General features: G+C 43.8%; 2 protein-coding genes across 11 annotated transcripts in view; one reads left to right on the top strand and one right to left on the bottom strand.

The window, feature by feature from the left end:
- Positions 1 to 12438, top strand: part of LOC308184797 (uncharacterized protein) — a 383809-nt gene that overhangs the window by 42064 nt on the left and 329307 nt on the right. The window lies entirely within an intron of this gene.
- The window catches only part of LOC308184712 (rapamycin-insensitive companion of mTOR-like), a 221699-nt gene that overhangs the window by 1047 nt on the left and 208214 nt on the right, over positions 1 to 12438 (bottom strand). For 8 of the 10 annotated variants that reach the window (XM_080572055.1, XM_080572052.1, XM_080572058.1 and 5 more), the window contains 3 exons: positions 6741 to 6971; positions 2971 to 3123; positions 829 to 952 (listed from right to left, as the gene is read on the bottom strand). In XM_080572055.1, coding sequence (XP_080428181.1) covers positions 829 to 952; positions 2971 to 3123; positions 6741 to 6971 — 508 coding nt within the window. Of the gene's footprint in view, positions 1 to 828; positions 953 to 2970; positions 3124 to 6740; positions 7660 to 12438 lie in introns of those variants that run through there. The other 2 variants (XM_080572057.1, XM_080572053.1) reach the window with 2 other exon arrangements.

The raw sequence follows: 12438 nt of genomic DNA, 5'->3' as shown, positions 1-12438 counted from the left end.
CAGTAATAGGCATTATAAATTCTGGATGTAATGAACTAAGAAAATCAGAACAGATAGCATTATTTTGCAACAAAATGGAAGAAATCTGTATTAATGAAATGAAACAGAATATATACTTTGAAAGTTATATTGAATATCTGAGATCACCTAGTCTTAAAATAGATGTTGAAAAAGAACAGTGTATCAAAGAAGAGGCATCCACATATACAGCCATACTAAAAAATAAATATGGAAAAGATAACTTAATACCTGTTAGCATTTTATAAATAAAATGAGTATTACTGAATTTTCTTTTAGAAGTTGTATGACAGTTTTCAACATCATTATAATAAAAATGGTAGGTTTCTGGACTAATGTTTAGTCCCTAGATTTATATTCCTATATTTTTAACATGAGTTTTGTCTATAAATTAACGCCAGTAGTTGTACACTTGCTTAAAGCAGATTTGTGTTTCTCAAGAAGTTACTTTCAGATTGTTATTCTGGTTATCTGACATATCTTATTTGGCACAAATAAACATAAAAGGATTATAATTTCTTTTTTAAAGATGCAGGACATACCAAGTATGCAATGAAACATCATTACAGTTAAACTATTGATTGGGAAAAAATGGAGAAGAGTAAGACATTAATGATAGAGCAAACAATATTAGAAGGAAAATTCTTTGTTTAGCTTTTACATTGTGTTCAACTACCCCCAGTAATCCAAAATAATATCTGCTTGACAGTATTTTGAGAAGTCAGAAATAAGGTGAACCACTGTCTCAGAGTACTTAGAGAATACATATAACTAAATGTTGCTAAAACATCAGAAACACATTTAACTTACGTCAGGAGTCCAGTTTCATGGCCCTTAGTTCCTACTGAACTACTCAAATTGATTACTAAACGTAAGACTTCTTTCCGCAGAAGTATTCTGCACACTGGTATATCGTCTGGGATTGATTTTACTCCTGGAAAAACAAATTCAACAGTATGAAGTTTAAGCAGGAAGTCTTTGATTGTGCTAATCTTATGCCACATGAGTCTGCTTTGGTATTTTATACATACACACATGTACACACATGGATTTACATATATATTATGCAACGCCTTTGATATGGTCCCTCACCACATTCTTCTCTCTAAATTGGAGAGGTATGGATTTGAAGGATGGACTGTTAGGTGGATAAAGAATTGGTTGGCTGGTCGCAGCCAAAGGGTTGTGGTCAACGGTTCTATGTCTGGGTGGAGGCCGGTCACAAGCGGTGTCCCTCAGGGGTCGGTCTTAAGACTGGTGCTCTTTAACATCTTTATCAATGACATAGACAGAATTGAGTGCACCCTCAGCAAGTTTGCAGATGACACCAAGCTGAGCGGTGCAGTCGATACAATAGAGGGAAGGGATGCCATCCAGAGGGACCTCGACAGGCTGAGAAGTGGGCCCATGAAAACCTAATGAGGTTTAACAAGGCCGAGTGCAAATAGGAGGCTGGAAGTACACTTTAACCCAGCAACTGGGCACCATTCCATGACCATCTACACTGGTCAAGGGCCCTCATACTACCTGACCCTCAAGGAAGAATGGTGGGCACTTTGAGAGCAAAGGCTGAGGCTCTGGCTGGGGGGAAGGGGGTCATCATCTTACCCCAGTGGCAGCCAATGCCTCCACTCAGATGGAGCTGCTGCAAAGGTTTCCCCATCCCACCAGGCAGTAGGAGGGGACCTAGGACATGGCGGGGAATGGAAGCATGTTTCTGCTCAGGTGGTAGGCAAGCCTCCTCCCTGCCTACCTCACCTTCCCGGGTACATTGGGGGTCCTGCTGGACAAGAAGCTGTACATGAGCCAGCAGTGTGTGCTTGCAGCCTGGAAGGCCAACTATGTCCTGGGCGGCATTAAAAAAGGGGTGGCCAGCAGGGAGAGGGAGGTGATTGTCCCCCTCTACTCTGCTCTTGTGAGACCCCACCTGGAATACTGCGTGCAGGCCTGGGGCCCCCAGCACAAGAAGGATGTGGAGCTCTTGGAACGGGTCCAGAGGGGGGCCACTAAGATGATCAGAGGGCTGGAGCACCTCTCCTATGCAGAAAGGTTGAGGGAACTGGGCTTGTTTAGCTTGGAGAAGAGAAGGCTCTGGGGAGACCTCGTTGCGGCCTTCCAGTACTTGAAGGAAGAGTATAAACAGGAGGGGGAACACTTGTTTACATGTGTTGGTAGTGATAGGACAAGGGGGAATGGTTTTAAACTAAGACAGGGGAGATTTAGGTTGGAAATTAGGAGGAAGTTTTTCACTCAGAGGGTGGTGAGGCACTGGAACAAGTTGCCCAAAGAGGTTGTGGATGCCCCATCCTGGGAGGCATTCAAAGCCAGGCTGGATGTGGCTCTGGGCAGCCTGCTCTAGTGGTTGGCAACCCTGCCCAGAGCAGGGGGGGTTGAAACTAGATGATCTTTAAGGTCTTTTTCAACCCAGGCCATTCTATGATTCTATGATATTCTGAACTACCAATAAATATTCCCATTAAAAAATGAAAAATATTATTTTAATGAATTTTAACATGGATTTAAAAAAAAAAAAGATAAACTAGCATTTCATAAATTCTGTAAGACGTTTGGTAAAACTGAAGACTGAACACTGAGATTCAGTTACAGCACTGTCTTTATCACTAAAGCACATTGCTGGGTGAGATATTACCTTCTCTGCATCAGATGCTAGAAGTTAGCAACCAGCTACTCCATAAGAAATTATGATAATTGAAAATAGAAAACAAGTCTAAAAATAAAATGTCTTTCTTCACAGAAATTCAGTACTTTTTTTTAAAGGATTTTTTTTTAACATAACAACACTATAGAGAAAAAAAAACAAAAATCAATTTGATTGCAATGCAAGATAAAGAGCTGTTTACCTGTAAAATGTGGTACAGCAAAAGCAGAATAAATACAGAAAAAAATACTTAAGATTTATAGCACCTAATACTATAAGGCTTTCAAACTTACCTAGTACAATCTCTGTACTCTTGGTACTGCTAACTGAACCTTGGGATAATGCGTCACTACAGCCAGAAATTCCAGAAAATTTGGACGAATGCACATCTAAGTGATCGTGTATGGTCTGACCACACCAGTCAGTACATGGAATGTCTGAAAAATCTGACAGAAACAAGATGTTGCATCTTTGTTATTCACAATTTTCCTCACCTGAAATGCTCTTCTTATCTTTTAAAGATGTTAAGTATGCGATTCCTGGTATTGGGTTTATGTGACAAGGGTTTGGTAGCAAGGGGGGCTGCAGGGGCGGCCTCTGTGAGAAGAACCCAGAGGCTGTCCTATGTTAGATAAAGGCCAGTTTCAGCCAGCTCCAAAGGCACCCGCCATTGGCCAGAGCTAAGCCAGTAAGTGACACTGGCTGTGCCTCTGTGACAGCATATTTGACAGCATATTTAAGAAATTCAAAAAAAACCTGCTGTGCAACAGCAGCTGGGGGAGGGAGAAGTGAGAAACAGCCTTGCAGACACCAAGGTCAGTGAAGAAGGAGGGGGAGGAGGTGCTCCAGGCACAGGAGCAGAAGTCCCCTGCAGCCTGTGGAGAGGCCCATGGTGGAGCAGGTTGTCCCCTCGCAGCCCATGGTGTACCACGGTGAAGCAGATCTCCAACACTGCAGCCTGTGGAGGAGCCCACGGTGGAGCAGGTGGATCTGGCCTGAAGGAGGCTGCAGACCATGGAGAGCCTCCACAGGAACAGTCTCTGGGCCAGACCTGTAGCCCATGGAGAACAGCCCATGCAGGAGCAGGTGATCTGGCAGGAGCTGCTGCCCATGGGGGACCCATGTTGGAGCAGTTTGCTCCTGTCAGATGGACCCTGTGGTACGGACCCATATTGAAGCAGTTCTTGAAGAGCTGCTGTCTGTGGGAAGCCCATGCAGGATCAGTTCGGGAAGGACGGCATCCTGTGGGAGGGACCCCATGTTGAAACAGAGGAAGAGAGTGACTGTGAAGGACCGGTGGAGATGAAGTGCTATAGACTGACCACAACCCCCATTCCCTGTTTCCCTGCACCATTCGGGGGAAGGAGGAGGTAGAAGAGGGTGGATGGGGGGGGGGGGGGGGGAGGAAGGTGTCTTTAGTTTGCTTTAATTTCTCACTGCTCTAGTCTGTAAGTAATAGGTAATAAATTATATTAATCTCCTTATGTTGAGTCTGTTTTGCCTGTGACGATAATTGTTGAGTGACCTCCCTGTCTTTATCTCAATCCTTGAGCCCTTTCCATTGTATTTTCTCCCTCCTTTTCCTTTGAGGAGTGGAAATGAGAAAGTGGTTATGGTGACGTTCAGCTGCCCAGCAGGGTAAAACCACCACATACTCTGATGCACTAAGTATGGTAACTGTTAGCATATAAAAGAGCTGGAAAACAGATGTTGGATTTTGGAGAAATTATACTCAAAATATTTAAAAATCACTTTTTAAAAAATCTTAAAATACTTGAGTTAAAATAATCAACTCTTAAGCACTTGTTATATCCATGCTCTTTTTTATATAACATAAAGATGGCTTTTGTATTGCACAAGTTCTCTAGTTCATACAATTAACACAGGTCTTGTAGAATGGGCTTTGACTTCATCAACAGAAAAGTGTGACAAGTAAGGATTCTTTTGGTAAGTTTCACTATATATCCAAAATGTAAAAGGCTATGGAAAGAGATGAATATAAAACCCAAGCTTTTAACTGTTGTGCATTTAATGGAACCACTGAAAAAAATAGGTTTAAAGTATCTTCTGAAGATCATCTAGCTTAACTCCTTTCTCAAAGAAGGTCTCACTTCAAAATTAAATCATGTTACATTGTGAAAAGTTTTTCCCCTTATGTTCAACTAGAATTTCCATTACTATAGCATGTGTCCATAGCCTCCTGTCCTTTGGCTTTGTGCCTCTTCCAAGAACGTGTCTCTGCCTCTCCTGTAATCCCTGCTTACGGTATTTGAGAACTACAATTGGGATCTTATTTGCCATCTCTTCTTGATATTGAATTCAAGCTCAACACATTTTGTACATCAACCCCCTTGACAACAGTAGTCTTTATACGCTACTACCTGAATGCATATCATTGCTGTAAAATGATGAGGATTCCAACTAAGCAGAAATTTGGAATTTCCATTACCAGGCTACCTTTTTATTACATACATACATTGTAAAAAGGCATGCAACTGCGAGGTCTGCAGAGGAGATTAGGAAGAAAATAATTCTGAATCTGATCCGAATCTCAAAATATGAAGAAAGAAAACTAAATCTCAGAAATTACAGCTCAACTTCAGACTCCTCAATCAGATTTCATAGAATCATAGAATATCCCGAGTTGGAAGGGACCCATAAGGATCATCGAGTCCAACTCCTGGCTCCACAAAGGTCTACCCAAAAATTCAGACCATATGACTAAGTGCACAGTCCAAACACTTTTTAAACTCCAACAGGCTTGGTGCAGTGACTACTTCACTGGGGAGCCTGTTCCAGGGCGCGACCACCCTCTCAGTGAAGAACCTCTTCTCGATATCCAGCCTGAACCTCTCCTGTCGCAGCTTGACTCCATTCCCTCAGGTCCTATCACTCATCACCAGAGAGAATAGATTGACGCCTTCCCCTCCGCTCCTCCTCTTGAGGAAGCTGTAGACTGCGATGAGGTCTCCCCTCAGCCTCCTCTTCTCCAGGCTGAACAGGCCAAGTGACCTCAGCCGCTCCTCGTATGTCTTCCCCTCTAGGCCCTTCGCCATCTTTGTAGCCCTTCTCTGGACACTCTCCAATAGTTTCACGTCCTTTTTGTACTGTGGTGCCCAGAACTGCACACAGTACTCGAGGTGAGGCCGCACCAGCGCAGAGTAGAGCGGGACAATCACTTCCCTCGACTGACTTCATTTCCTTCATTTTGTTTTATCATAGAATGGCTCAGGTTGGAAGGGACCTTAAAGACCATCTAGTTCCAACCCCCCTGCCATAGGCAGGGATGCCACCCACTAGATCAGGTTGTCCAGGGCCTTGTCCAACCTGGTCTTGAACACCTCCAGGGATGGAGCATCCACTACTTCCCTGGGCAACCTGTTCCAGTGCCTCACCACCCTCTGAGTGAAGAATTTCCTCCATATATCTAATCTAACTCTCCCCTCTTTTAGTTTAAAACCATTCCCCCTTGGTCCTGTCATTATCTGACTGAGCAAAATGTTGCTCTCCATCTTTTTTATAAGCCCCCTTTAAGTACTGAAAAGCTATGATAAGGCCACCCTGGAGCCTTCTCTTCCGTAGGCTGAACAGTCCCAGCTCTCTCAGCCTTTCTTTGTAGGAGAGGTGCTCCAGCCCCTTGATCATCTTCGTGGACTTCCTCTGGACCCGTTCCAACAGATCAACAGCCTTCTTGTGCTGAAACAGCCTTCTTGTGCTTTATGGTAGAAACTTGCTTGGAAGTTAGACTTTTAATTGGTTTGACAGGAAGCCTAATTTCTCAGAACATTGATTTGTAAGTAAGGTTTCAAATTTTCTATTTTGATAAGCTTTTAGAAATATTTTAAAAACATGCAGGCATATTGTCAGACTAAGATCAATAAAAATAGAAAAGATGGAAATGACCATAGAAATACCATTGGTTGCATAATAAGCTTATTAATGAGAATTAATTTCAAGATCAATATTAAGAAAAAAAACACTACAGACTGATCAATTTTAGAGATGAATAAAATTCAGCATTCTCATTCAGTCTTTATCACACTTACCCACATGGAACACTAACCTGTACGACTACATGAAGAGTTCACTTTGTTGTTAGGCTGATAACCCAGAATTTGAATGCAGACACAATAAAGGCAGTTCTCATCTGTGTGCTCCTGTAGCCCATTATCCTCTGTATTTTCTAAAAATGGAGAGGTATCTGAATGGCTGGTATTCATTATTTCTGTGAGACTGATCTGCTGTTGGAGCATCTGAAAAGGACTTGTGACATCACTTGTACCTGATGGAAGACCTGTAGACAAGCAATCAGATACCAGAAAAAAACAAAACCACACAACCAATGATTAAAACAACATTCTAATTAAATTTCCTCTTCTACAGCTGGAGGGGGTGGGAAGATCTAGAAATGTCTAGTAACTTTGTTTTTAAGCATTTTTGAAGGCTTAAAATCCAAAGATCTGTTAGCATTCCAGAAATAAACATCACATTTTAGTCCCAGCTTATCACAGAATCACAGAATGGCCGAGGTTGGAAGGGACCTCTGCAGATCATCTAGTCCAACCCCCTTGCCCAGCAGGACTGTTGTCCGTAGGTTGTAGTCCCAAAGCTGGGAAAAAATAAGAAAACCTTGAACCTTATGTCTGCAGACGTAAGGGTTTGGCTAAGATCACAGGCCATCTTTATGACACCTCGGGAGAAACGAGGAATTTATAATCCTCTTGCAAATAGAAATACCTGGTTTCATACTTTGTGGAGGGCATTAATCCCCGCATTGGGAGTAATAGAACTTGAGAGAGCAATAGTAAATATTTCTGCAACTTTAGAAATCATAATCAATGCCACTACTGATGCTCTTGGTCGAATACAAACAGAAATAGAACAAGTATCCCAAATAGCCTTAGAAAACCGTCTTGCCTTAGATGGGCTACTTGCAGCCCAGGGAGGTGTTTGTGCTGTGATAAACCGCAGCTGCTGTGTGTCTATGTAAACGAGAAGAAGCAAATTCAAACAGACATTAACCAAATCTGGCAAGCATCTCACCTGTTTCACCAAATATCTCAGGATGCAGCCCTTGGTAGTGGACCAGATTTTTCCTGGCTGTGGTCATGGCTGCCAGATTTTGGATGGTTAAGACAACTGTTTTTAATTATTATAATAATTGTAGCAATAGTAGTGATATGTAGTTGTGTTCTGCAATGCATGCCTAGTTGTTTGAATTCATATAGTACTTTATTCAGCAAGCGCAAACCTCACCAGGTAACGTTAGTGAAACAAGATATAGATAACAGAATATTTCTTCAAATTAATAGAAATAGACAAGAACTATGCAGTGAGAACTATGAAGCCTAAAAGTGAGGTTCATAGTCTCAAAGGGGGGAAATTGTAGTCCCAAAGCTGGGAAAAAATAAGAAAACCTTGAAGAAAATTGGGAAGCCTGTAGCTCGTGTAGTCTTTCTATAGCTTGTGTAGTCTTTTAGCTGAAAGTAAGAGACAGGTAGCCTTGAGCTAGCAGAAGCAAGGAAGATAAGGAATAAAAGGTAAAAAACAAGAAGGAGAAAAACAGCTCCAGGCTGACCTATAGTAGCCTTTTGTTCATTAAGGGTCATTAACGTATTAAAAACCACACCCATCAAAATGCTAATGTATGCTAATTTGGGATTTGATGCCCCCCCCCCGCTGGTCCTCTGTAATGCGCAAACTCAGTAGAGATATGTTAGATGAGCTGTAATAGCCAATCAAAAGTAGCCAAAGAGATAGTTTTCACAAGTTTGTTGTGTATAAATTATGGTGATTCGAGTCACAGGCTTTGCGAAAGATCACCAAGCACCTAACTCTGCAGAGTTATATAATTAATTATTTAATTAAAAGACCTTCGTGTGGATTCCGACTGTACTTATTGGTGTGGCGCACCGGGCACGAACCTACGGACAACAGGATCCCCTAGAGCACATTGCGCAGGATGGCATCCAGGCGGGTTTTGAATATCTCCAGAGAAGGAGACTCCACAACCTCTCTGGGCAACCTGTTCCAGTGCTCTGTCACCCTCACACTAAAGAAATGCCCTCTCATATTCAGCCGGAACTTCCTGTGCTTCAGTTTGTACCTGTTGCCTCTCGTCCTGTTGTTGGGCACAACTGAAAAGAGACCAGCTCCATCCTCTTGACACCCTCCCCTCAAATATTTACACACATTCATGAGGTCTCCCCTCAGTCTTCTCTTTCCCAGGCTAAACAAGCCCAGTTCTCTCAGCCTGACCTCGTACAACAGGTGCTCCAGTCCCCTGATCATCTTCGTAGTCCTCCTCTGGACTCGCTTCAGGAGCTCCATGTCCGTCTTGTACCGGGGAGCCCAGAACTGGACACAGTACTCCAGGTGTGGCCTCACCAGGGCTGAGTAGAGGGGGAGGATCACCTCCCTTGACCTGCTGGCAACACTCTTCCAAATGCAGCCCAGGATACCGTTGGCCTTCTTGGCCACAAGGGCACATTGCTGACTCATGGTCAGCTTGCTGTCCACTAGGACTCCCAGGTCTCTCTCTGCAGAGCTGCACTCCAGCAGGGCAGCCCTCAGCCTGTACTGGTGCTTGGGGTTATTCCTCCCTAGGTGCAGGACCCTGCACTTGCCCTTGTTGAACTTCATGAGGTTCCTCTTGGCCCAACCCTCCAGCCTGTCCAGGTCCCTCTGAATGGCAGCACAGCCCTCTGGGGTATCAGCCACTCCTCCCAGCTTTGTGTCATCAGTAAACTTGATGAGGGTGCACTCCATTCCATACATACATATATATATATAGAGAGAGAGCTGGCTGACGTCATCGCAGGACCTCTCTCAATTATTTTTCAACGGTCCTGGGAGTCTGGAGAGGTCCCAAGGCTCCCCAGGGAAGCAGTCACTGCACCAAGCCTGTAGGAGTTTAAGAAGCATTTGAACTGTGCACTTAGTCACATGGTCTGAATTTTTGGGTAGACCTCTGTGGTGCCAAGAGTTGGACTCGATGATCCTTAAGGGTCCCTTCCAACTCGGGATATTCTATGATTCTATGATTCTATCCTACTGGACAAAATATCCAGCATATAGCTAAACAAAAACATCATACGATGCATAAGCAATTGGCTGACAGGCAGGGCTCAAAGGGTTGTGGTAAATGGGGCCACATCAGGCTGGTGGACGGTCACCAGTAGGGTCCCCCAAGGCTCCTATTTAGGGCCAGTCCTCTACAATGTTTTCAATGTTTTATAAACAATTTGGATGTAGGACTAGGAGGTGTTTTGAGCAAATTTGCTGATGACACTAAACTGGGAGGAGTTGTGGACTCTGTTGAGGGTGGAAAGGCCTTGCAGAATGATCTGGACAGATTGGAGAGCTCGGCAATCACCAACCACATGAAGTTTAATAAGAACAAGTGCCAGGTCCTGCACCTGGAAGGGGCAACCCTGGCTATACGTACAGCCTGGGGGACGAGACGCTGGAGAGCAGCCCCGCAGAGAGGGATCCAGGGGTTTTGGTTGATATCAGGTTGAATATGAGCCAGCAGTGTGCCCTGGCAGCCAGGAGGGCCAACCGTATCCTGGGGTGCATCAAGCACGGCATTGCTAGTCGGTCGAGGGAAGAGATTGTCCCGCTCTACTCTGCGCTGGTGGGGCCTCACCTTGAGTACTGTGTGCAGTTCTGGGCACCACAGTACAAAAAGGACGTAAAACCGTTGGAGAGTGTCCAAAGGAGGGGTCACGCGATCCTATCCTTTGCAACATCTTGTCATATATAATATATATATAAATATAGAGAATCATAGAATATCCCGAGTTGGAAGGGACCCACAAGGATCATCGAGTCCAACTCCTGGCTCCACACAGGTCTACCCAAAAATTCAGACCATATGACTAAGTGCACAGTCGAAACGCTTCTTAAAATCAGACAGGCTTGGTGCCTTGACTATGTCCCTGGGGAGCCTGTTCCAGTGCGCGACAACCCTCTCAGTGAAGAACCTCTTCTCGATATCCAGCCTGAACCTCCCCTGTCCCAGCTTGACACCATTCCCGCAGGTCCTATCACTGGTGACTAAAGAGACTAGATCGGCGCCTTCCCCTCCACTCCCCCTCGTGAGGAAGCTGTAGACCGCGATGAGGTCTCCCCTCAGCCTCCTCTTTTCCAGGCTGAACAGGCCAAGTGACCTCAGCCGCTCCTCATACATCTTCCCCTCTAGGCCCATTCACAATCTTTGTAGCCCTTCTCTGGATAGAATTCAACTTCTAAACACACTGTAAGAAGGTATGTGGTCAATTCTGACATCATGTCAACAACAGTAGCAGTAACACCCATGCAACACCAGTGTCATGAGTTTTCCTAGTATCAAACAATATTATCACAATATACGAAATGTATAAATCATAGAATCATAAATGACAGATGCAGAAATGAAAATAGAAACACGATTTAAAGATCAGTGACTTAGTGCCTGTAATAGCAAAAAAACAGACTCAAGAATGAAGAAACAAGCCTAAGATACTTTCGTGACATGTTCTTCCACGGTTGGAAAACACCAAGGAATAGAATTTTGAAATAGTGTTAAATTATACTGTATTGTGGTTTAACCCAGCAGACATCTAAACACCACACAGCCCTTGGCTCACTCACCCTGCTCCCCTCCCCCCCAAGAGTGGGATCAGGTAGGAAACTGAAAAGTGCAAGAACTTGTGGAGTGAGATAAAGACAGTTTAATAAGAAAGGAACAAATGAAAGAAAAGAACAAAACAACAAAAAAAGCATAAACAAAGCAAGTGATGCACAATGCAATTTCTCACCACCAGCTGACCGATACCTAGCCAGACCCTGAGCAGTGACTGGAAGACCCCTGGCAACACCCTCCACCTCCAACACACACACACACACACACACACACACACAATTTGGCAGTTTGGGTCAGCTGTCCTGGTTCTGTCTCCTCCAAGCACCCCCAGCCTCCTTGCTGGCAGGGCAGCATAAGAAGCTGAAAAGTCCTTGACTCAGTGTAAGCACTGCTCTGCAACAACTAAAACATCAGCATGTTATCAGCATTATTCTCATCCTAAATCCAAATCACAGCACCATACCAGCTACTAGGAAGAAAATTAATTCTACCTCAAACAAAATGAGGACAATATCCACCCCTTATTCTATACCATCTACATCATGCTTAGGTCTTACACTTTCAGTATATTCTCATTAATTACCGCCACCCTTCCCGGCCTTTGATATATACACACACATATCATTCCCTTACTCTATGGGCCATCGCTCTAAAATATCTGTTGACTTCATTTTAGCCCATGAGTTTAGGCTCCATCTGTCATAACAGTCCTACAGGGCAGAAGAGATGGTGAGTGGTGTTGGATTTTGCATGCTGAAGCCAATTCAGGTTCCATCATCACTGCACTTGTCCAGTTCTGTCAAAATTCATTTTTCATTTATCTGGGTGATTCTTACTGTAATAACATTGATATGGCATACAGCAACCATAGCAGTGATGGCATACAGCATTATATAGCAATTAACATCGTACAATTCAAATCATTGTCTATTCTCACCCGACATCAAATCTCCTTGAGGTACACATTGAACTTCCCCATCTTTCCACATTACCACCCATCAAGTACACCCAGGTCCTTGAGCAAAAGAACTCTGATGCATGGGTTTGCCTTTGCCTGAGGCAGTAATAACCCAGACCGTCTTCCCCAGCATGTTTTTTATGTACACTTACAGGGACTCTATCCCCTTCTACAGTA

Source organism: Anser brachyrhynchus (genome assembly GCF_964034855.1).
Source record: "Anser brachyrhynchus genome assembly, chromosome: W".
In the NCBI taxonomy this organism is placed as follows: Eukaryota; Metazoa; Chordata; class Aves; order Anseriformes; family Anatidae; genus Anser; species Anser brachyrhynchus.
The sequence above is the reverse complement of the archived record's forward strand: the minus strand, read 5'-3'. Positions and strand labels throughout refer to the sequence as shown.